This window comes from Leucopleurus acutus (genome assembly GCF_964270905.1).
Source record: "Leucopleurus acutus genome assembly, chromosome: 2".
Classification (NCBI taxonomy): Eukaryota; Metazoa; Chordata; class Mammalia; order Artiodactyla; family Delphinidae; genus Leucopleurus; species Leucopleurus acutus.
This window is the reverse complement of record NC_139143.1, coordinates 80,659,071-80,686,242: the sequence shown is the minus strand read 5'-3', so window position 1 is coordinate 80,686,242 and position 27,172 is coordinate 80,659,071. Positions and strand designations below refer to the sequence as shown.

At 36.4% G+C, this 27,172-nt stretch overlaps 1 protein-coding gene across 5 annotated transcripts in view; it reads right to left on the bottom strand.

The window, feature by feature from the left end:
* ASH1L (ASH1 like histone lysine methyltransferase) overlaps window positions 1-27,172 on the bottom strand; it is a 213,764-nt gene that overhangs the window by 113,325 nt on the left and 73,267 nt on the right. For all 5 annotated transcript variants that reach the window (XM_082834259.1, XM_082834258.1, XM_082834256.1 and 2 more), the window contains 2 exons: window positions 19,847-19,948; window positions 10,114-10,855 (listed from right to left, as the gene is read on the bottom strand). In XM_082834259.1, coding sequence (XP_082690385.1) covers window positions 10,114-10,855; window positions 19,847-19,948 — 844 coding nt within the window. The remainder of the gene's footprint in view (window positions 1-10,113; window positions 10,856-19,846; window positions 19,949-27,172) is intronic.

Sequence of the window (27,172 nt, the reverse complement as noted above, 5' to 3'; positions counted from 1 at the left end):
ACTAAAAACCCTTGAAATTATATATAAAATAAACATAAGCACACAGATTGGCTAGGTACCTTGGGACCTAAGCAATGACATATCAGGGAATTTCCTAGATTTTCTTTTTGCCTCATACTTAATAGTGAAAGACTGAATACAGTTTCCCAAATATCAATGAAAAGACAAATGTCTGCTCTCATAACTTAAATTCAACATCAGTTAAAGGTCGAAGCCAGTGCAAAAGGACAATAAAAAGAAAAAAATATAGAAGTGTGAGTCCTCCAATTTTGTTCTTTTTCTTCAAGATTGTTTTGGCTATTTGGAATCCCTTGAGATTCCTCATGAATTTTAGGATGGATTTTTCTATTTCACAGAAAACATCACTGGGATTTTAATACGGATTGCACTGAATCTGTAGATCACTTTGGGTAGTACTGATATCTTAAGTCTTCCACCCCATAAACACAGGCTTTTCTTTTTCTTGCCTAACTGCTCTGGTTAGGAATTTCAATACAAAATTGTACTGAAGCGGCAAAAGTGGGCTTCCTTTCCTAGTTTCTGATAATAGTGGAAAACCTCTGTCTTTCACCACTGAAGTGGTCAGCTGTGGGTTTTTTACATATAGCTTTTATTAGGTTGAGGTAGTTTCTTTTTATTCCTAGATTGCTAGCTTTTTATCATGAACATGTGTTAGATTTTTGTCAAAAAATTTTCTGCATTTACTGATATGACCATGTGATATTTCTTCTTTAGCCTGTTAACGTGATTTTCAAATGTTGAACAAGTTTTGTATAACTGGGATAAATCTTACTTGGTTATGAGATGGATTGGCTTCATATTTTATTTTATTTTTTCCTATTCTCCTTATAGCCAAATTCATTTTTTCTGTGCCTTACCTTATGTTTCTTCCTCCTAAAATCAAAAATGTTTTCTGCTTTCCTGCTTATATGTGTCTGTATATATTCTACATATATAAACTCTTCAAGTGCCATGTTTCTCCAAGTTCTGTCTATAGACCATGTATATCAGAATCACCTTGGGGGCTTTAAAGGAAATGCAAATGCCTACTCATAGAATTTTAAAAATTCTTATTAAGGAGATCTGAGATGGACACTTCCTAACCTTGCTGGTCCCTAATACCCGACACTGTGCACTCTCATTACCAGAGCATCCTTCTTATCCCACTCGGGCTCTGACACCATAGGCTGGGTTAACATTCCCTTGCCCTCGCCCCATAACCCAACTCTTCACCTCAATTAGCCTCCCAGCTCAGGGTCACCATGGTTTCCACATCCCATACAGATACCTACCAAATGGCTTTAAGACTGAATTCTTCAGGAAAGAAAAGAGAAAGAAGAAGAGGTAAGGTATTTTAAAATATGGCTTTATGGGAATTCCCTGGCAGTCCAGTGGTTAGGACTCAGTGCTTTCACTGCCATGGCCTGGGTTCAATCCCTGGTCAGGGAACTAAGATCTCACAAGCCACGTGGCACAGCCAAAAAATTTAAAAATAAATAAAATAAAATATGGCTTATGATATATTTATCTACATTAAGACAGTACATGGTTTATTTTTGTGGCTTTTTTTTTTGCTTTATAAAAACAAAATCAGTTAGTATATCATTTTTAGGGTCTTGTTTCTTTCATTTAATCTTGTCTAAGACTCATTCATTATCATTACATGTCAGTTATAATTCATTAATTTTTATTACCATATCATATTCCATTGTACAAAAAAGTATAATATACTTATTCCTTTTCCTGTTAATCTGGGATATTTCCAGTTTCTATATATTATAATCAATCTTGCTACTACTTTTCCAAAAAATGCTTTCTGGTGATCATTGGGCAGGAGTTTTCCTAAGCTGTGTAAAAGGTAATTGCTGGATCATACTGGGTTGTTTTGAAATACTTTTTTGGTTACATACTCTGGATACCAAAAATGTATAAATTATATCTTATTCTTTTTTTTTTTTTTTTTTTGCAGTACACGGGCCTCTCACTGTTGTGGCCTCTCCCGTTGTGGAGCACAGGCTCCGGACGCGCATGCTCAGCAGCCATGGCTCACGGGCCCAGCCACTCCGCGGCATGTGGGATCTTCCCGGACCGGGGCACAAACCCATGTCCCCTGCATCGGCAGGCGGACTCTCAACCACTGCGCCACCAGGGAAGGCCTATAAATTATATCTTATAAATTTCTTCTCCCAGTTTGTAGCAAATCTTCATACATTTATTCGGATGATGTTTGATAAACGGAAATTCTTAGTTTTAATAATAATGCAGTATATCAATCTTTACCTGTACGCTTACTGCTTTTGATATCTTGTTTATGAACTCCTTTCTGAGAAACAAGGTCATAAAGTTTTCCTCCTTCTGTATTAGCCTTTAAAAGTTTGAAGATTTGCTTTTTACACTTATGTATTTATTTAACCAACTGGGAACTGACTTTTATACATGGATTAAGACAGAATCCAATTTCATTCCCATTCCTATGCAATATCAACTTCTGGGGCACCATTTATTGAACATAATTTTATTTCCTTACTGATATGTAGTGTCACCTCCAACATATAGCAAGCTTGCATGTATGGATCCGTTTCTCTTATCCAATTCTATATTCAGTTCCACGCTAGCTCAATATACCATAGCTTAAAATTAAGTCTTGGGGCAAATCCATTGTTTCATTCAGTGATTCCATTCCTAGGTATATACCCTAGAGGAATTAGTGTCCATATCCACCAGTGAACATTAGAGGAATGTTAAGAGCAGCATTTTTGGGTAATAGTGTCAAAATGAAAATAACCCAACAGTAGAACAGAAAAACTCTATATCTGCATCAACATGGATGGATCTAGAGATTATCATACTCATCGAAGTAAGTCAGAAAGAGAAAGACAAATACCATATGTTTTCACTTACACGTGGAATCTAAAATACGACACAAATGAACCTATCTACAAAACAGAAACAGACTCACAGACATAGAGAACAGACTTGTGGTTGCCAAGGGGGAGGAGAGGTGGGGAAGGAAAGGATTGGGAGTTTGGGATTAGCAAGTGCAAACTAGTATATATAGTATGGATAAACAAGGTCCTACTGTATAGCACAGGCAACTATATTCAATATCCTGTGATAAACCATAAATAGAAAAGAATATGAAAAAAATATATATGTATAACTGAGTCACTTTGCTGTACAGCAGAAATTAACACATTGTAAATCAACTATACTTCAAAAAAATTTAAAAAAAAGGAAGACTATTACATACAAACAATGGATAACTATAAAATAACAAAAAGGAGGTAACTACAGCAACACGCAACAACAGAGATGGTTTTACATTTATATGTTGAGCAAAAAAGGTGAGGCACAAAAGCATATGTCCTGTATAATTCCATTTCAGTGAAGTCCAGGAAGGATAAACTAAACTATATTGTCTACATTGATACTTAAATGGTATGAAAAAAGGTAAAATTCAGGAGATTGATTATAGCTACTGGCAAGGAAGTGGTGTATGACTGGGAAAGAACATGGGATGCTACCAATGTTCTATATGTTCACCTGTTCTGTATCTACATAGGTGTTAACTTTATAAAAAAAATTTTTAGGGCTTCCGTGGTGGCACAGTGGTTAAGAATCTGCCTGCCAATACAGGGGACATGGGTTCAAGCCCTGGCCTGGGAAGATCCCACATGCTGCGGAGCAACTAAGCCTGTGCTCTGCAACAAGAGAAGCCACCGTAATGAGAAGCCCGCGCACCCACCACGAAAGAAAGGCTGCGCACAGCAACGAAGACCCAATGCTGCCAAAAACAAATAAATAAATTTATTAAAAATAATTGTTTAAACTGGTTACTTCTATTTATACACTTTCTGTATGTGTATTCCTCTTCAAACTCCCTTCATATTCTCTAAAGAGTTTTAATGAGACTGAAATGATCTTTTTAAAGAGAGATAGAACCCTCTTTTAAACCTGGTCCTGGTGCTTTCGTGTGGCAAGACGTCGTAGATTCAATTTATATTACAGAAGCACAAAGGGTATTTCTTTCTGAGTAGGTATTTTTCCTAGGAATACAGCACATACATTTCAACTGAGTTTTACAATTTGTTGGGCATAAAGTTCTTAGAGTACTCACATTTTAATCTCTCATATATAGCTTATTTCCTTTTTAGTTCCTAATTTTATTATTCCCTTTCTCTTCCTTTATTGATCAACCTTACCAGAAGTTTGTATATTTTATTCGTTATCATTAGTATTACAAACTTTGGTCTTCAGTGACTCTCTCTACTGTACCTTAGCTTTATTTTGTTAATTTAATGTATATGTTTTATCTCTGTCCTTTACATTTTGGGGCTTATTCTCATTTTTCTAATTTCTTTTCTTTTTTAAATAAATTTAAAAATTTTGGCTGCAATGGGTCTTCGTTGCTGCACACGGGCTTTCCCTAGTTGCGGCGAGGGGGGGGTTACGCTTCGTTAGAGTGTGCAGGCTGCTCATTGCGGTGGCTTCTCTTGTTGTGGAGCACAGGCTCCAGGTGCATGGGCTTCAGTAGTTGTTGCTTGTGGGCTTAGTTGCTCCGCGGCACGTGGAATCTTCCCAGACCAAGGCCCAAACCCGTGTTCCTTTCATTAGCAGGCGGATTCTTAACCACTGTGCCACCAGGGAAGTCCCATTGTTTTTAGAATTTCTTAATTGGACTCTTTGTAACCAAGAAGGACCCTATGGGGTCTTCCCAGGACAGACCCCTCCCCTATATCCTCTGCTTATTTCCTCTCTGAAGTACCTAGATAATAGTATCTGATGCACATTTCCTGAAGTTGTTTTACAGATGCTAAAACCAAATGGGAGAAATTACTTACTTGATGATCATAAGCACCACAGACCTACTGGCACCTAAGGACTGATAATCTTAACCTCTGTGACACCACCCTGTTACCTCACCATCAACCAATTGCAGATTTGTGCACGAGCTGATCATATACCTGGGATGCCCCTCCCTCACCTTGCCTTTAAAGATGCTTTCCTAAGCCCAGAGATAAATCCATGCACTTATGGTCACCTCATCTATGACAAAGGAGGCAAGAATATACAATGGAGAAAAGACAGCCTCTTCAGTAAGTGGTGCTGGGAAAACTGGACAGCTACATGTAAAAGAATGAAATCAGAACACTCCCTAACACCATACACAAAAACAAACTCAAAATGGATTAAAGACCTGAATGCAAGGCAGACACTATAAAACTCTTAGAGGAAAACATAGGCAGAAAAGTCTTTGACATAAATTACAGTAAGATCTTTTTAGACCCACTTCCTAGAGTAATGAAAATAAAAACAAAAATAAACAAAAGGGACCTAATTAAACTTAAAAGCTTTTGCACAGCAAAGGAAGCCATAAACAAGACGAAAAGACAACCCTCAGAATGGGAGAAAATATTGGCAAATGAAGCAGGTGAGAAAAGATTAACCTCCAAATTATACAAACAGCTCATGCAGCTCACTATGAGAAAGACAAACAACCCAATCAAAAAATGGGCAGAAGACCTAAACAGACATTTCTCCAAAGAAGACATACAGATGGCCAACACACACATGAAAGGATGCTCAACATCACTAATTATTAGAGAAATGCAAATCAAAACTACAATGAGGTATCACCTCACACTGGTCAGAATGGCCATCATCAAAAAATCTACAAACAATAAATGCTGGAGAGGGTGTAGAGAAAAGGGAACCCTCTTGCACTGCTGGGAATGTAAATTGATACGGCCACCTATGGAGAACAGTATGGTGGGTTCCTTAAAAAACTATATATAGAACTACCATATGACCCAGCAACCATAACTGAAAAAAAGACACATGCACCCCAATGTTCACTGCAGCACTATTTACAATAGCCAGGATATGGAAGCAACCTAAATGTCCATCAACAGAAGAATGGATAAAGAAGATGTGGTACATATATACAATGGAATATTACACAGCCATAAAAAGGAACAAAACTGGGTCATTTGTAGAGAAGTGGATGGACCTAGAGACTGTCATGAAGAGTGAAGTAACTCAGAAAGAGAAAAACAAATATTGTCTGTTATCGCATATATGTGGAGTCTAGAAAAATGGTACAGATGATCTTATTTGCAAAGCAGAAATAGAGACAAAGATGTAGAGAACAAACGAATGGATACCAAGAGCGAAAGGAGGGAGGTGGGATGAATTGGGAGATTGGGATTGACATATATACACTATCAATATCATGTATAAAATAGATAACTAATGAGAACCTACTGTATATAGCTCAGGGAACTCTACTCAATGCTCTGTGGTGACCTAAATGGGAAGGAAATCCAAAAAAGAGGGGATATATGTATATGTATAGCTGATTCACTTTGCTGTACAGCAGAAACTAACACAACATTGTAGAGAACTATACTCCACTAAAGATTAATTTTAAAAATTAAAGATAAAAATGTTTTCCTAAAACCCATCAGGGAATGCCGGCTTTTTAAGCACTACCTGTCCTGAACTCCTTGCTTGGCATCCTGTAATAAATGCTGCACTTTCCCTCATCACAACCTGGTATCATTAGTTTGGCTTTACTGTGTACCAGCGAGCAGACACAAGTTTTGTTTGGTAATATCCTCATTCGTAAATTTTCAGCATTCTTGAAAATAATATAAGCATTAATGGCTATGAATATCCCTCTAGTACCTCTTTAGATACATCCCACAAATTTCAATATGTAGCACAGTATTTACTCAGTTCTAAATATTTTTAATATTTTAATAATTTTATTTTTTTACATGAGTTTAAAAATTTTTTCTTTTTTCCTTTTAGATCCAGGATTTGAACGCAAGGTTTTCTGAATCTAGAACCCAGCTCATAATCATTACAATATTCTTTTGCATTCTGGTTTGTTATTAATCAATGAATAGTGATCAAACTCTTTAACATGGTGTACAAGGACCTCTGCAAGATCTGGTCCCTACCACCTTTTCTCTAGACCCATTTGACACCATACTACTCTAATTAACGTGTTTTGGCCGCAAAACGTTTCTTTCATTTCCCTGAACCTGTCATGCTTTTTCATACTTACCAGTCTAAAATGTATGCTCTGGTGTTGCTCCTCTAAATAACAAATAAAGTCTGTTCTTCAGATTTTACCTTAGTCATTACTTCCACAAAAAAACTGAGTCAATTACCTCTAATATAAGCTCATAAACCTAAATAATTCTTCATAATAGTTAGAATGTAAGAACCATGAGGACAGGGAATATTTCTATATTTGCTTACAACTGTATTTACCCTCAGCACATGAAATAATTTTGCAATAAATAATTTAGAAATAAATTAAGAGGGACTTCCCTGGTGGTGCAGTGGTTAAGAATCTGCCTGGCAATGCAGGTGACATGGGTTCGAGCCCTGGTCCAGGAAGATCCCACATGCTGCGGAGCAACTAAGCCTGTGGGCCACAAATACTGCGCTGTGCTCTAGAGCCTGAGAGCCACAACTACTGAGCCCACGTGACACAACTAGTGAAGCCTGCACGCCTGGAGCTCATGCTCCGCAACAAGAGAAGCCACTGCAGTGAGAAGCCCGTACACTGCAACGAAGAGTAGCCCCTGCTTGCTGCAAGTAGAGAAAGACGGTGCGCAGCACCGAAGACCCAACGCAGCCAAAAATAAATAAATATATTTAAAAAATAAAATAAAGAAACAAATGAACAAACTCCTGCTATATAACAAGTGCTACAGTAGGTTCCAGTTCGAGAAAGGTGAAAAACTGTTGCTATCTCTGGGAACTCACTGTGCCATGTCCTTACCTACACAATCTCTTGAGGGTGGAAACTATATCTTTCTCTTTATAATCTCCTCAAATTCCAGAATATAATTTTGTGGAAAATAAGTGTTTAATGTTGCTGACTAATGCTACTAGAACTTGCTGGAACAGAAGGGCTTATCTGAAATAAAGTCTTTTCTCTGAGGCGCGTTTTTAACATGACTCTTCCTAAAGTGATTGGTTAAGATGTCTCAAATTGTCACTTTCTTACTATAGCGAAGGCAAAAGTCATTCTGTTTGTAGATATTTTAAAAGCCTCAGTAATGAAAACAGAAATAACAGATTGATAACAAAACAGACTGATGGGAAGAGAATATAAAAATATAAAAGAAGACCCTAAGACCCAAAGATATTTAAGAATTTATATGATAAAGGTATCATTTCAAACAAGTAGGGAAATGATGATCAATTAATAGTGCTAAGACCGCCATGTAAAAATACAAAAAATTGCGCTTCCCTGGTGGCGCAGTGGCTGAGAGTCTGCCTGCCGATGCAGGGGACACAGGTTTGTGTCCTGGTCCAGGAAGATCCCACATGCCGCGGAGTGGCTGGGCCCATGAGCCATGGCCGCTGAGCCTGCACATCCAGAGCCTGTGCTCCGCAACGGGAGAGGCCACAACAGTGTGAGGCCCGCGTACCACAAAAAAATCCAAAAAAACAAAAAATTTAAATCTCTTAATTAAATTTTTTCCCCTTTCAAAGAAAAAAACCTTCACAAAAATCCAATGGGAATATAAATTATAGACACTACATATAAAACAAAAATGCTTACAAATCTGCAACCTTGATAAATCACTGGCAATAAACATAGCACTAACTCATACCTTATACAAGAGTAAATTTCAGCTGATTTAAGACCTATATGTAAAAAAGTAATATGTAACCCTTTGAAAGAGAATAATTAAATTATGATATATTCTTAACATGCAATAAGGTAATTCTATATGTACTAAATGACAAGATTGCCAAGATTATAAAGAGAAAAGTTGTTACAAAATTAAGTATAAAATGTATGTTACCACTTATATAAAATAACAGCTTTGCAAATGCATGTATTTATAAATGCATAAGAAAAGTATCAAAGGATACACAATATATTAACAGTCTTATCCATGAAAATAGGATTTGAGAAGAAATGAGATCATGTGAAGAGACTTTAACTCGTGAATCAGTAAACTTCTAGTTTCACTGATTTATTTATGAGTGTGTATTCTCAGGAAAGAAATTTAAATCCCATATATTCTCTACAAGAAAAGTATTTTTTCATAGATGTATGCATAGAGAGCTACGAAAAACTTCTGTAAACAGAGGTCGTCCAGTGGTTAAGACTGCGCGCTTCCACGGCAGGGAACACGGGTTCCATCCCTGGTCAGGGAACTAAGATCCCATATGCCACATGGAGAGGCCAAAAAATAAATAAATAAGTAAAATAAAAATCAAATATTCCTTCAGGGAAAGAATCTTGTTGGATATATAACAAAAGGATTAAATGGTCTTCTCGGGGGTGGGGGTGGGGGGTGATTTTTGACTTCTGCCCTACACCTTTTGGGGAAAAGTAAAAATATAAAAAAGAAACTATTAAAAAACAATCTAGGAGCTTCCCCGGTAGTGCACTAATTAAGCATCTGCCTGCCAATGCAGGGGACATGGGTTAGAGCCCTGGTCCGGGAAGATCCCACATGCCGCGGAGCAACTAAGCCCGTGCACCATAATTACTGAGTCTGCGCTCTAGAGCCCGCGAGCCACAACTACAGAAGCCCAAGCGCCTAGTGCCCGTGCTCTGCAATGAGAAGCCACCACAATGAGAAGCCACGCACTGCAACAAAGAGTAGCTCCCTCTCGCTGCAACTAAAGAAAGCCCACGCGCAGCAACAAAGACCCAATGCAGCCATAAATTAATTATTTAATTAATTAAGAAAAAAATCTAACACACAGAAAGACTTAAAAAATGTATTTGACGATAGGGATGAAAAGTTTTAGAGCACCAAGGAGATAAAATAGTGTGATAGTAAAAATAATTCCACTCATATTTATACACTGGATAAAACACACACAATCTCTCTGGGTCTTGATTTCCTCATCTGTATAGTAAGGGCCTTGTGTTAGATTGTTACATTCCCCCTTGCTTGTTAATTATGTACAATTTTGGACAGCCATAAGAACAAACACTATAACAAAAAAGAACAGGTCTTATATAGTAAAAGGTTGTTAGATTAAATGTACAATTCAGCTGCACAGATATGTTACATTTGTGCATAAGCTAGTTTCCTCTACTCAGAATGTTAAACAAGAAATTACCTTTTAGTATTTTCTTGTTCTTCTTCTTCTGGGAATGGCTTCTGCTTTTTCTTGGTCTGTTCTTCCAACAGCCAACTTTTCCTCTTCAATCCCTTTTTATGTTCTGAGTTCAGGTTTACACTCTGAACGACAGCTTCAATGACATCTGTAACTGTATCAGGGCCAAGGTGCAGTGCTGTTCCTTCTTCACCTTCATTTAATTCTGGGCTGACAAATTGGGCAGCTTGGAATGCTTGCATTGATACCACAGCCTGGAGGGGACATTTCCGAGGTCGACCTGGCCTGCGTTTCACAAAGTTATTCCCTGTCCTGGCCTGTCTTTGAAGTTTTTTGGCTTTTAAAATTTTATTGACGTGGTCTAGGTTTTTCTTGGTGGCCAAGATTTTGTCATAATTGCACATTTTCCGAGCTTGGCGCTGCATAGCTTCTACTACACTTCTCTTGATATGATGGGGGGAATGGCTGCTGGGCAACTTTTCAGAAAGGAGTGAGATGCTACTACTGCAAGAGTCACTGGGGACTGCAGGCACTAGAAGGCTGTCTGGTTTTCCCAGGGTTCGCTCCTTGCTGTGGCTATGGACTGGACTGGAGGAAGGTGGCACAGAGGCAGATGCGATCACAGCATCAATATTTTTCTCCAGGGGCTCTTGGTCCTCATGTTGTACCAACCGCTGCAGCAGACTATCCACAGAGTCATCCCCAGATGAAACCAATCTTGGACTTCGAGACGGAACTCCGTTCACTAAATAAGACAACAAATCACACATGATAAAAACTGAACACAACTGGTTATTTAAATAACTTTACAAAGAATAAAAGACAAGGAATACCACTCTATTTTTCATAGCAAGATTAAATATCATATTGGGTTGGCCAAAAAAGTGCCTTCGGTTTTTAAGTAAAAATAAAAGACACATTTTTCATTTTCACCAAGAACTTTATTGAACAATGTATTCACTCTTTTGTTCCACTACCTTCTGCCATTTTTCAGGCAACTTCATAATTCCATCTTCCCAAAACTTTTTATCTTTTTGAGCAAAGAACTGTTCCAGGTGCCTTTTACAGTCTTCCAGGGAATAGAAATTTTTTCCATTAAGAGAATTTTGTAAAGGCCTAAATAAATGGAAATCTGAAGGTGCAATGTCTGGTGAATACGGAGGATGAATCAGAACTTCCCAGACAAGCTGTAAGAGTTTTTGCCTGGTCATCAAAGAAACATGTGGTCTTGTGTTATCCTGATGGAAGATTATGCGTTTTCTGCTGACTAATTCTGGATCATCAATTGCTGCTTTCAGTTGGTCTAACTGGGAGAAGTATTTGTTGGAATTACTCGTTTTGTTTTCCAGAAGGAGTTCATAATAGAGGACTCCCTTCCAATCCCACCATATATATAACATCACCATCTTTGGATGAAGACCGGCCTTAGATGTGGTTGTTGGTGGTTTATTTCGCTTGCCCCATGATCTCTTCCATTCCACATTATTGTTCAGTATCCACTTTTCATCGCCCGTCACGATGTGTTTTGAAAATGGAACATTTTCGTTATGTTCAGTAGAGATTCGCATGTGGAAATACGGTCAAAAAGGGTTTTTTTCGCTTAATTTATGTGGAATCCAAACATCGCAGCAATTCACATAACCAAGCTGATGCGAATGATTTTCAACACTTGATTTAGATATTTTGAGTATGGCGGCTATCTCCCACATGGTATAATGTTGACTGTTCTCAATTAATGTCTCGATTTGATCGCTATCAACTTCAAATGGTCTACCCGACCATGGAGCATCATCCAGTGAGAAATCTCCAGCACGAAACTTCACAAACCATTTCTGACACGTTCGATCACTCACAGCACCTTCTCCAACCACTGCACAAATCTTTTTTTGCATTTCAGTTGCGTTTTTACCTTTCTTGAAATAATAAAGCATAATATGCCGAAAATGTTGCTTTTTTCCTTCCATCTTCAATATTAAAATGGCTACACAAAAATTCACCAATTTTGGTAAGTCTTTTTTTATTTTTTTAAGAATTTATTTATTTATTTTTGGCTGCGTTGGGTCTTCGTTACTACACGCAGTCTTTCTCTAGTTGCGGCGAGAGGGGACTACTCTTTGTTGAGGTGCGTGGGTTTCTTATCACGGTGGCTTCTCTTGCTGCAGAGCACGGGCTTTAGGCACACAGACTTCAGTAGTTGTGGCACACAGGCTCAGTAGTTGTGGCTCGCGGGCTCTAGAGCACAGGCTCAGTAGTTGTGGCACATGGGTTCAGTAGCTCCGTGGCATGTGGGATCTTCCCGGATCAGGGATAGAACCCATGTCCCCTGCATTGGCAGGCGGTTTCTTAACTACTGCGCCATAAGGGAAGTCCTGATAAGTCTTTTTTTAAATGTACGCTGATATGACAACTGTCACATACAATCTAACAAAATTGTTTTGAATGAAGTTAAAAACAACTAAGTGCTACTAGAACCATCTTGCAGAAAAAAACGAACGAACCTTTTGGCCAGCCCAATACCATATGCATTTGTCTTTCACAGGCAAGCTGATAGTTTCCTGAATAGGGTACATTACAGTACCCACAATAAATTCAAAGTTGGCCCATGTTTCCCTAATAAAACGTGGTGGGTCAAAAAAACAATTCTCACTCTCTGAGACGAGGAGCAGAAAGAATAGAGCTTATTTCTTTAAAAATGAAGGTCCAGTTAAGAGACTCAACAGCTAAATATTGAATAAAGAACTAAACTTTAAATACATATATTTCTAGTCCAGTGCTTTTTCTGACAATGTTTTAAGTGCAAAGGAATATAAGTGAAATTCTCACCAGGGAAGCCTGGTTCAGTGGTTTTTTTGACAGATTTCTTAGGAATTTTTCTATAGATCATATCACCTGTAAACAGATATATTTTTTCTTCTTCCTATCTGTATGCCTTTTATTTCTAAAAATCAGGTTTTTAAAAAAATTAAAAATGGATGTTAGATTTTGGCAAATGTTTTCTCTTTACCTAGATGATTATGATTTTTTGTTAATTTCGTAAAATACACTAATTGATTTTCTAATGTTAATCCAACCTTGCATTCCTGAAATAAACCCACGTGGTCATGGTATGCTATACGTTCAACATACTGGATTCAATCTGATAATATTTTGTACCGTTTGCATTCATGCTTAATAGTGTGTAGTTTTCTGGTAATGTGCTGCTTGGTTTCAGAATCAGGGTAATGCTGGCCTTCATAAAATGCACTGGGAAAATGCTCCTACTTTCTGGAATAGTTTTTATATACTTACTATTATTTTTTCCTTAAATAGTCATGATTGAAGCTATTTGGGCTTTGAGTTTACATTGTAGAATGGTTTTAAACTGCAAGTTGAATTTCTTAAATAGATGTAGGGCTCTTTAGGCTATTTATTCTTGAGTTTTAGTAGCTGGTGTTTTTCAAAGAATGTGCTCTTTTTTTATCAAATTTATTGGCATAAAACTGTTCATTATGCTCCCTTATTGTCCTGTTATGGTATGTAGCAATTGCACTGATATCCTCTCTTTCATTCCTGATACTGCTAATTCAATTTCTTTTTTCTTAATCCTTTCAGCTACAGTTCTCCTTTAAAAAAATTTTTTTTTGATAAACCAGTATAAGCTTTCATTGATTAATGTTTTCTGTTTATTTTTGCTCTTATATTTATCATTTTTCTTCCATCTAATTTGGGTTTAATTTGTTCTAATGTCTTTAGCTTCCTAAAGGTGAGAGTTTGGGCTTAGACCTTTTTTGTTTAATAACGTAACTTTGTAAAGCTAAAAACAGACTTAGCTATACTCCATAAAATGTATGTGTTTTCATTTTTATTTAATTTAAAAGATTTTCTAATTTTGTCTGTGATTTCCTCTTTGACTTATGGGCTATTTAGAAGTGTGTTGTTAACTTTTCACTTATTTGGGGAATGTCAAGATATCCTGTGTTACTGAATTCTAATTCAATTCCATTGTGTTCTTAAAATATATTCTGTATGATTTCAAACTTTTAAAGTTTATTAAGATGTTTTATGGTCCAGAATATGATGCTACCTTGATATAATTCCACATGAACTTCAAAAGAATATAAGAAAAGGGTGTTTTATATTTATTTACTGAAAATTTCTGGAACTCTTCATTCCTTTGGTAGAGCCATGTTTCCATCTACTATGATTTTTCTGTTTGAAGAACATTTCTACTACCGTAAACCTGCTGGCAACCAATTCTTTAAGCTTGTTTTTCTGATAATGCTTATTTTGCCTTCATTTCTGAAGGGTATTTCACTGGTTATAGAATATAAAATTGATAGGTTTTTTTTCCCCTTCCAGCATTTTAAAGACATTATTTTTATTGTCTTCTGTCTTACAACATCTCTGACAATCCATCTGCTGTGATTCGTTCCAGTGTTCCTCTGTATACTATGTGTTTTCTTGTCTCTTTGCTTTTGCTGGTTAATTTTAAGATTTTCTCTTAACCACCAGTTTTAAGAAATTTGATAATGATGTCCTTTGATTTCTGTATGTTTGTGTATCCTGCTTGGGATTTGTGGGACTTCATGGATCTATGGGCTGATAACTTTCATTAAGTGTGAAAAAGTTCTGAGGATTATTTCTTCAAATATTTTTTATTCCTCCTTGTAAGACTCAGATCCTATGTATGTTGGCCCTGCTGATACTGTACCACAGGGTCACTGAAATTCTATTCATTTTATATCACTTTTTTCCCCCCACTTCTACATTTCATTTTACACAGATTTTATTAGTATTTCTGCAAGTTCAAAGATCTTTTCTTCTGTAGTGTCTAATCTGCTGTTATCCCATTCAGTGAAATTTTCATTTCAGATATTTATCACCTAAAGAAGTTAACATTAGATTTTAAAAATATCTTCCAGTTTTACTATTCGCTATATTCATATTTTCCTTTAAATTCTCAAAGATAGCTGTTTTAATGTACTTGTCTGTTAATTCCATCACATGTTATTTCTGTGGCAGTTCCCACTGACTGATTTTTACTCCACTAAGTCATACTTTCTTGCTTCTTGGCATGTCTATTAATTTTTGATTGGATGCTGGACACTGTAATGATACACTGTTAAATGCTCAGATTTTGCTGTCTTCCTTTTTTTAACATGTTAAGTTGGAGAAATTGAATATACATAGTTTCTGGTTGATTTATTTGCCTTTCAATTGCAAAATAAAGGCTGCCATTCCTGGGCTGCTGGAGTAAATGAGAATGCTAGGTCAACCAAGATGGAGGATACATTGATCAAGAAAAACTTAGCTTTATACTGAACGGAAATTAAGCTTGCCTTTGGCTCTGCAAGGCAACTGGGGGCGCGACCAACCTACAACAAATTTTAATTAATTTTTTTCTTTGTCTCACAGGCAATATAAATCTGCATGAGAGACAGAAGGTGAGTATGAGCTTGTGTTCAGAAACTTGTTTTTCTGCTCCACCCAAAGCTAAAACTGAAACAAGGATCTAGCTTCTGTGATAGATTTGTTTCTATTTGCTCTTACACTGGTGTCACCATTAAGGAGTTACACATCTATGCAGGGAAATCTGATGTGAACTTCTGTCTGCTGGAGTTCTAGGCTTTGTCCTTTGTCTCTTATACCTGAATGTGTTCCAATAACCAGGCTCTATACCACCAGGACTCAAGCAGATGTTAAGTAGCTCTAATGCTCTTTATGTGTGTTGAATCAAGCTTTCTGGAAGTTTCTGGTTTTCTATTTATGCATTTCAAAGTTCAGCAAATATTTTAAGAAATGTTTTCCACATTTTATCTAGTATTTTTAGTTCTTGGTACCAAGAAGTTTGTTTGCTCTGCACATCTAATCTACCACACTACTGGAAATAAAGAGGTCTAATCTATTCCAATACTACCTAAATTCTAACAGTCCCCTTTCCTCATCTCAAGCCTCCAAACTGCTCTAACTTTACCTCTACCTGCAAACTGTTTTAAAAAATCTTTTCCCCAGGACTTCCCTGGTGGCGCAGTGGTTAAGAATCTGCCTGCCAATGCAGGGGACACGGGTTTGAGCCCTGGTCCGAGAAGATCCCACCTGCTGTGGAGCAACTAAGCCTGTGAGCCACAACTACTAAGCCTGCGCTCTAGAGCCCGCAAGCCACAACTACTGAAGCTCGCATGCCTAGAGCCCGTGCTCCGCAAGAATAGAAGCCACCGCAATGAGAAGCCCATGCTCCACAACAAAGAATAGCCCCTGCTTGCCACAACTAGAGAAAGCCCGTGTGCAGCAACAAGACTGAACGCAGCCAAAAAAACCAAAAACCACTTTTCCCCAATCATTTCACACTTTCTGTCCAAATCTTTCTTGACCTCTTTATTACGTCTGACATTAAGAGATTTCTATGACATGTACTCTTTACCTTTTTTATTAAAAAACTATTTAAGGGCTTCCCTGGTGGCGCAGTGGCTGAGAGTCCGCCTGCCGGTGCAGGGGACATGGGTTCGTGCCCCGGTCCGGGAAGATCCCACGTGCCGTGGAGCGGCTGGGCCCGTGAGCCATGGCCGCTGAGCCTGCGCGTCCGGAGCCTGTGCTCCGCAACGGGAGAGGCCACAACAGTGAGAGGCCTGCGTACCGCAAAAAAACGAACAAACAAACAAAAAAACTGTTTAAAAATTTTGTGTCATTCACTGACATCTTTTCATCCACTTCCCTCTCAAATCTAATGTATCTTAAATCTCCAACGCTGTCATCTTTTCAAATTACACTTTCTCCCTGGGCCTCATTCACTGCCAAATTCAAGTTTATCTACATACTGCTAGATGTGTCTCTCTACCATAGGTGTCATAAACTATAAACCACACCGTCCAAATGGCTATCTAACATCTCTACCTCAATAGCCCAAAGACAGCTCAAATTTAATATATCCAAACCTGAAGCCATTATCTACTGTCTTCACACATTTCTCTTGCCACAGTCCATTCTCCATATTGTAATGTTTTACATTTTTCTAAAATGCCTATGTGGCAGACTATATTATCATTCATAAATATTTGCTGTTCCTCCCTTGATAGGATTATACTTCCCATACTTCCTTGACATAAGACTTAACCATGTGACTCGCTTTGGCACTGAAATGTGAGAAGTAACATATGTTACTTCTGGGCAGAAATTTTAAGAGCTAGTTAGTGCTTCACTGTGGCCTTTTACTCTGTTTCATAAGACAAGCAACATTCCAGATAGATAGAGGCTGCTCCATCAGACAGGTTACTAGAGGGAAGACAATATGGAGCAGACCTGTCATGGTCATACAGCATGAATAAAAAATAAAGCCTTTGTTGTTTTCAGTCACTGAAATTTTGGGATTTTTTTTTAGCACTGCAAAATCTAGCCTATTCTCAAATATACAATATATGAAATAATTTTCATCTTCCCTGTTCAAAATCCTTCAATAGCTCCCAACTGCATCTACAATAAAGTTTCAATTCCCTCAAATAAAAAAGTACACCATATCTGATATAGTCCATTATTACTTTTACAACTTCATGTCCTTGTCCCACCTGTCTACTCAAATTATAGTAGTATATATGTCACATTTTCAGTATGTCAGTGGTTAGTGCTTGAGTTCCTCTGTGTGTCATAACATTTTGTATACTGGCCTGTTATAGAATTTAACATACTTTTTAAGTGGTGAATATATCCAAATCCTTGAGGACAGGAACTTATCTTATTCATATTTGTATCCCCAGTGCTCTGTATATACAGTTACCCTAAATAAATAGTTTACTAAAGTAAAACATTTTGGTGATTTTCTTCATAGATATGTCTCTTATTGAAATCTCATTCATTTTTTTCGGGGGTTGGCAAACTTCTTCTATAAGAAGAGAGATAGTAAATACTTTAGGCTTTTGAGGACACACACAATTTCTCGCGTATAATTTTTTCTTTTCCTTTAAAAAATCAGAAACAAAAAACAGCCCTTTAAAAATGTAAAATCAATTCTTAGCTTGAAGGCTGCACAAAAAAGAGGCCTTGGACAACATTTAGTCCACAGGCTATGGTTTGCTGAACCCTGGTCTAGGGTGACACCATCAAAATTAGTCAGTCATTGCATTAGTCAGTGTAAAGACAAAGTACTATGAGAGACAAAACTACCATTGCTGTTTGAATTCCACTGTACCTTTGGCACAATGGTACTAATAAAAAGCTTCAAATATGGTGAAGATAATCATCAAATAAAAATTAAACAAATTTACCATATTGATACAATTTGACAGTGAGCCCTTGAGTACTGATGAAGAAATTAAATTTTCTGACCATAAGTCATAAGTGATCTCCTAATTAAAACCACATGGACAGAAAGCTAAGGAATGATATGTGACTTCCTTGCTAAAACTTTCAAAGGCTTCTAAGTGTTATCAATAAGGCTCTACATGACTGGTCCCTACCTGCCCTTCCAGCCTCATATTCAGTCACTGCCTTTACTCCAACCACACTGGCTCTTTTATTTAATTTCTTGAACTCTCTATTCTCCCCTTTACATATATTACTCCCACTACTGGCAATGAAACTACCACTCCCCATTTCTCCTGATAATACTGATAAATTAAAAATGATTTCCTACTCTCCAATCCCTGGTAAAGGCAGAAGATATATATCATTATTATTATTATTATTATTTTGGTAAACACACATACTATCAGTAAAAAGAAAACTGAGAGTACAACCTAAATCTAAGTATAAAGTGTACAGATATGTTATACTGTATGAAGAAGTTATATATATTTAAAATATGTAAACATTTAAAAAGTTGATTAGAAATAAATATTAATAGAGGTTCTTCTTACAACCTCAGATTGTTTTACATATCTCAAAGATTTGTAAATGCTACTGGAAACTATTACTTTACTAAATAATTTTATATATATCTAAGTCTTTATTAAATAGCTCTAATCTACACTCCCCTATTACACTACACGCCCCATTACCTCAATTCAACTTTCAAAATCTGTATTTTTGTGTGCGCCTACCCTTCTACCTATTCATTTTGAATTATCCCTTCTGAACTATATTAAAATCACTATACCTCTACAAACCTTCAGTTACAGGATAAATTACGTACTTGGGATGTAAGTACAACATGATAAGTAAAATTAACACTGCTGTATATTATATATTAAAGTTGTTAAGAGAGTAAATCCTAAGAGTTCTCATCACAAGGAAAAAAATGTTTTTTTTCTTTTACTTTATATCTATATGAGATGATGGATGTTCAGTAAACTTATTGTGGTAATCATTTCATGATATAAGTAAGTCAAATCATTATGCTGTACACCTTATACAGTGCTGTATGTCAATTATATCTCAATAAAACTGGAAGAAAAAACAAAATCACTATACCTCATGGAATATGCTTAACTGGACATGAAAGGGGTAAAAGGTGAACACTTTTATTGTTTCAATATACATTATTATTCTCACATCTCAGGACCACTTTTGTTTGTTTTTTCTAAATATTATACTGCAAGCTAATAAATTGTAATCTACAATATAAAGCTATTATAAGGGAGTTCCCTGGTGGTCTAGAGGTTAGGATTTGGCGTTTTCACTGCCGTGGCCCAGGTTTAATCCCTAGTCGGGGAACTGAGATCTCACAAGCCATCCGGCACGGCCAAAGAAAAAAAATCTATTTTAAGTCTGTTCACAAGTAACAGTTGGGAAATTATCTTCAAAGTCTGTTAAAACAAATAGCACTTGCCTGTCGAAGAAGTACTCTCAGATGAAGACCTCTTTCGTGTAGGGCTACAGTTTGTGCTCTCTGATGGTCGCTGGGAAGACTTATCTGAAGTTGGCTGGGAACCTGGAGAGACAGGAAAAGACAGAAATCATAGGAAAATCCAAGTCTAAAAATAAAGTTAAACCATTCTGTGTTAGAACTGTAATATTTTAGCTGTTGCCACTGCCATTCTGTGTAATAATATGACTTTCAAGCTGACAATAAGAGGACATTAAGCGAAGGACAAATGACACTAGATGTTGCGGACAGAATTCCACAGGTCTCATACATAATTTCTCCTGTTACATTAATAGAGGAAAAACTAGTTTTAGTGGAAAAATGAAAAAAATATATGATTTAGTTTTTATGTATTATACTATGAAACATATTAAGATATTTATTGATAAAAATTACTAGAAATAATATAATAAACCTGCTCTTGATTATTGACTCAAATTCATCATATAAACTGACAAAACCTACAATGCAATTAATTAGGAACAACTGATGTGAGAAAAGCAGGTCCGACCTGCGCATTTTATTTAATAGAATCAAAGATGAAAATTAAAAGAGGTGAACCTTAAATCCATACATTCCATATAATCCAGAGAACACTCTGAAAGAATTTGTTATTACTTTATACATGGAATAGAATAAGCCTCCTTTAACGCTTACTTAAAGTTCCTTGGTTGTATACATAGAAGTTCATGAAGACAAAGAAACTCCATTTCCTTTAAAAAAAAAAAAAAGTCTCATACTCTTACCAAAACCCCAAATAAATGCAGCATAATTTAACACAACTCTTATTCAAGGGAAAAGTATGTCGTTCAGGAAAGACTATTTCCTGAATAAAATATACTTGGCTCTGATATTAGACTCCTTATACCCTAAAAAGCCAGCTGTTGAGAATACATAATGAATGTCAACTGGTTTGTCAAAAAACTAGTAGCACTCTGAAATGTTCGCTCTTAACTTGAAAAACATTACAAATAAAAAGCCTTACATATAAACTGGAGGCCCAAAAGGTACCATAAATCAAATACTTGAAGATGAGATTTTTTAAAGTTCTGCCTCTAAATGAGAGTTAACTCCTTAATGAACGGACTGACTAAAGGACAACTTGGGGACAGAAGAACTCAATGGAGCTAAGTTTCTAATATTTCCCTTAATAGTAAACCATGAGCTTTCTTTTAATCACGCAGTATCTTAAATCACATCACTGTAAATACTCTTTTAGCAGGCTCTTTTAGCGCTGATTAGGTGAGATATAAGACTATGTGTTGCCATTCAAGAGTAACAAATTAGATTTTGGGGAAATTGATGTGATAGTACCTCCTACTTTGGAAACACAGTGATGACTACAGTAAGATATAATTAAGAAGCAAGACTGTTTATTGTTGAATCTTAAAAACAGATACAAAAGGGATTTTAAAAACCAACAGTAAAATAAATCCCCCTAGAGTGTGGTTCAGATAAGATTTCCATTAAAGAGCTAAATACCACAATAAAATAGCTAAGAAGTAAAAGCCCAGGCATCAGTGAAGATATAACTTTAAGTATTAATACTGAAAAATTCATATACTGAACAGATAAATATTGCCTACTCAGACACACAGCCAAGACAGAAGACAACAGTGGCCAAGAAGCTTGAGACATCACTGAACTCCCTTTACCATTACTCTCCTGACTAATGGACAAACAATCTTAGATTAAGAACTAGGGAAAGAAGGGGTTGGAGAGCACTTTATAAAGTCTTCTCTCTCAGCCATAAACTAACATTTATTGACTACAGTTTATATGTTTGGCACTATGCTAGACAATGTGGAGGTGGGGGGAGGGAGAGACAAAAACAGTATAATAGTTTCTGCCCTCAAGGAGCTTATTTAGGGTCTTGTATGTTATCATGTATTACACTTCAGGTGGCGTTTGTGCCATCCATTCTTGAGCTCCGTCTTCAGTTTCTAGGCTATTTGGCAACTTTTCCCAAATTTCTTGCTCATCTTCAAGAAAGTCTTGATGAAGGCTTCAACTATACCTTTGATCATCAGGATATCCTGAGAATCACCCTGCCTGGCCTCACCCACCTCAGGGTAAAAGAGGGTACAGGCACTTTCTTCAAAGCTCCTTCTTTTGGTGGCATCTGGAGCTGCAGAGGAGGCAGTGGGAGGTGGAATGGGGGTCAGATCCCCGGAGATCGTTATTGGCAGCTTTGTACAGCAATTCCTGAGAAACTGAAACAATTGAGAGAGAGATGGCTTAGCTCACTTAGCTTCTGAGCCATTTTTCATTTCCTGAAAGTAATGGAGGCCAGCAGCCTATTCTTAGGATGTAATAGGAAACTGGAATAAAACTTCATTCAGGAGGGTTCTCTTTTTTCATTTCAAAAAGTCCGTTTGAATTCCCTGTTCATACAGAGCAGAGTTGTTCTTAACAATTTTCCATATTTAAGGGGGAATAAAGTTGTATCCCTAAGATACAGACCTCTAGGGCTTGATAATCAGCAGATCTAGACCTTTATTTCACTTAAAAACATTGCTTATAGGAACAGTAAGAGGATGAGGATACCTGAAAAAAAAAAAACATTAACTAATGATGTAAAGCAACCAAGTTTAAGACTGGAAAATGATGATATAAACTCATATGCAAGAGGTAATAATCTGTTAAAGATGTTCAAAAGCATGTTAAAACTGGCCTAATAGCAGAAATCATATGAAATCGGCAAACACTATCTCTAACACTACCAGAAACATACTGTTTTATAAGTGCCATTATGCAGCTGGGTGGATGGGGAAGAACAAGATATTGCCCAGAGAACTAGCATGTCCATTTCAAAAGAGACCAATATATTTATGCTTCAAAACCTAAAACAGAATGCAATGCAGAGTTGAGTGTAGTAATGTTAGGTACATGAACTATGGAGTAAGGTATCCTGAGTTTGATTCCTGGGTCTGCTATGAAACATATTCAAATGTATACAAGTAAACATATTCGAATGTTGGTTTAATAAAGGACTCTTAACTAACACGGTTGTTGTGAGTTCCAAAATGAGGTAAGATAAAAAATTCAAAAGGTTTTCATAAATGTTATACTATTATACATAAATTGGCTCCTTAGGTTTATCACAGAATTTTTAGACCCTAAATACTTAATCATGTCACTGACACGCATAGGCAACCATTCAATATTAAAACAAAAATTAAAAAAGGACAGGGACTGGAACTAATCTAGAATATCAAGCATTTATCTTAAACATAAAGAAGTACTAGTAAAATAAGTACCTCTAATTAAGAAGTACTATTAAGATAGGTACCTCCAAGGCTGGTAGGTAACTACAAAGGTTGGAAAAAACTCCTCTAAAGTGAATCTTCTAATTCACTGACTCTTCATCATAGCTTCTCCAGGGTTGGGATTATGCTCTGGATTATATCAATAAAATAAGATGTGCCCAAATGATGAGTCAGAACCAGAAAGTGTTTAGTTCTCTGTTCAGCTCTGTACTAGGGGAAAAAGTAGTTTTCTGCTTCCACTGTTTGGCTCTTTGGTTCTTCTAAATCATGGCTGATTCCTTAAGGGAGTTACTGCTTTGTTACTGTCTCCATCATGTGATGAATGTTTGTTCATGTGTAATCAGTGGTCATTTTATGATGAGACGAGATCGGGCGTGTTCAGGGTGGTATGGCCGCAGCATCAGTGGTCATTTTAGATCTGCCTGGAGGGATATGTGAAGACTCTCCACTCCTCGTAAGACAGGAAGTTTGTATGTATTCCAATTCAAGAAAATCTGATACTTCCTCAAAGAACATACACAGAGAACACATACAATTCTAAGTATCAGAGAGTTCCCATTGAAATGAGTTCCCATTTCTCATTTCAATATAGTATTAAAGCTGAATAATTAAGTACTTCAGAATAAACAGAGAATATTAATGGGAATCCCTCCATTCAATATTTGGTAGAAATCCTACTGAATGTCTCATCACACAGATGACAGCTTCAGAAACATGTTTAGAAATTCTATACATATAAATGCAGGAAACAGAACTTAAAGATAAGTCACAAAAGAAGTACCTAAATAAAACTGGACTTTAACATAAATGTAAGGTGATTACCACAAGTAAATTCTTTTTCTTCAGTTGAGGCCTTCATGTAAAAATGAAGGCAGACTACTACTAAGGAGGGAAACTGAAAAAAGAGAATACCATTAATTGGGATAATAAAGAGGGAATTAAGAATAAAAAAAAAAACTTGGAAATGTGAGGGACCCTTGGAAGTGGTTTTGATTGTAGGATCTCTGCGTTTTTATTTGGCCATTTATTGGATGAGCTTTTTAAAGAGAAAAACAGGTTTTAGGGAAACATTTGTGTCAAATTAGACAAAGAGGAGGAAAGATGGTACTTTTAGAGCAAAACCATAAGATGAAACCATGGATAAGAATGTCAGAAAGTTGAGAAAACAAAAAAGAACATAACTAGGTTTAAAAGGGATAAGAATCTGGAAATCTTTATATTATACACAAAAATGGGTGGAAACCAAAAAGCTCTTCTGAAGTTGATTCGTCACAAGAGATGTTGATTGATGTCTATAGAGGAGGAACAGAAACAAATCCAAGATAAAAAAGAAATAGTACATTTACAGATGCCTGGGTGTGAGGACAGTCATATGGGCAAAGATATCAGCATAAATAGAGAAAATTCCCACTGGTAACAGTGTGGGGGAGAGGTGGAAGACATCACAAAGAAAACACTGGAAAAGATTCAACCTAACTACTTCACTGAAGCCCTGAGTATCCTAGGCTAAAAAACGAGGAACTTCCAAATGTAAATTAGCAGAAGAACATAGTGAATGAAACCAACAACTGGTTGGATAAAACATGCATTTCTTTAGTCTAAATCCACTATTAAAACTTTAATAACAATAGTTATGAGTTTTGGTTACACCCTGTTGGGAGTTCAACACTGAAGACCCAAGGAACTAGGAAATGGTTTGAATGAGCAAATTGTCTGATGTTTCTAATGCTATAAATATCTCTGGGTAAGCTATGGAAAAACAGATTAAGTATGCTAGACTTGGAAAGACACTGTTAATCAGTTCATAGATGATATAAATTTATTTTAAAATAACACATTTAAAACTAATTTCTAACATTTAAATTGCTCCTTCCCACCCAAACTAAAGCATGTTACAAAATTTTAAGAAATTCCTCTTCTTTTATTATTTATAAGTCAAGACTACTGGCAATGTTTGTTAAAAAGTGACTGAATCAAAACTGGTTAGAATTAAAATGGATACCATAGTAAAATAATGTGAATGTAAAACATCAACTATGTGGAAATCTTTGATCAAGTTTTTTTGTTTCCAGATCTAAGTTCTGAATCCTTTGCTATAGTTCACAGATCATAAGAGCTCTGGAAGCTTCTTCTGAATGAGCTGAATGCTGAGATAAAAACTGGTTCCTCGATAAAAACAGCTGTTTCCAATTGTGGGAAATATATTTACTGAAAGCAATACATTTCATCTGACTCACCAAATAAATGCAGTACAAGAATGATTCAGAGACTGTGCTGGTGATTTTGAAGCTAAAAAGCCTGTGTTTTTCTCCTTCCAATCAGGGTATTTCTCATACCGCCCAAATCAGATAATTCGCTGAAATGGAATTCCTCTGGAAATTCCCAGAACTGTACTAACCACCACAATAAATTTTCTGATTTCATGTCCACACGGTCACACTTCACTTACGGGTGTATCTTACACACTACCCTAGAGAAATTGTCAGAAATCAGAAAATTCTGATCAATGCTTACATTCTTCAGTTAAAAATAAAATAAGACTCAGTATACTGTGCTTCAACCATTATGCATCTACTATAGTGAATAAACTTTTTCCAAACAAAAGGAAGATTTAGCCCTAATTTTTTCTTGGGGGACAAGATAACTGTTTATATAGATATATAACTTTTTTTATTCTATAATTTGTAAGCTATAAATGCAAAATACTCCATGTGACTGCTCTACCCATTTTTGAAATCAGGTTGCAGGTTTTGGCACGTGCAGCTAGACATGAATTGAAAATGCTGAAAAGCAGGGATGGGGAATCTGACACTCCAGGTCAGAAACTCTTCCTCACCAGTCCTATTACATGTCTACTTAACAAAGATACTTAAATAAATAGAATTAGTTATCAGAATTGGGTGAAACCAGAAAACCTGGCCTCATTTAAGAGTATAATTTTATTACAATTTTATTTGCACCAAGCTGATTTTAGACTGTTAGTATAACAGTATAGAAGAGAATATGTTAAAAAATAAGCTATCACTTATAAAATGATAAAATGCACAATTACTTATAAAATGACTAGACCAGTTTTCTTTTTTAAAGCTTTATGAGATTTAATCCAAAACTGCTGGAGTGATTAAGTCAGTTTGATTTCCCCACATATGAAACAAGGAGAGAAAAGGTTAAATGCCTTGTTCCGGACAACATATTTATCATTTCTGCCTGTGCCCCTGATCTATCTTCCTCAAATTTCCATCAACATAATTTATCAAACATGCCTGTTTTATTCCAACTAACACTTATGATAAATCTACTCAATGCAAACAGTAAAGAATATTTTAAATTTTTTCCTTAATCAGTTATCAGTTTGAGATTGGTTTCACTTGACAATTAGTACTCTGCTTTTTAAAAAAAAATAACCTGTTTTGGAATAATTTTGAATTTACAGAAAAGTTGCAAAGACAGTACAGAGCAAAAATTCTCATATACCCTTTACCCAACCTTCCTTAATGTTAATGTCTTACTTAACTATGGTACATCTGACAAAACTATGAAGTTAACATCAGAATAATTTTTCTACTCATGTCCTTTTCCTGTTCCAGGTTATAATCTGGATATCACATTGTATTTAGTTGTCAAGTCTCCTTAATTTTCTCTGATCTGTGATGGTTTCTCAAGCTTTCCTTGTTTTTCCATGTCTTTGATACTCTTGAGGAGCATGAGGAGTATTAGCCAGGATTTTTATACAATGTTCTGTCCACATTGGCTAGGTATTTTATACAATGTTCTGTCCACTCCCCTTTTTTTGATGTTTTCTTATGATTACACTGGGGTTATGGGTTTTTGGAAAGAACACCACAGGAATGAAGTTCTCTTCTAATCACATTATATCAGAGGGTACATATTACCATCGTGATTCATCACTGGTGAAATTATACTTTCACTTGGTTTAAGGTGCTGTCTGCTAGGCCTCTTCACTGTGAAGTTAGTACTTTTCCCGTTCCATACTCTGTTCTTTGGAATTAGGTCACTAAGT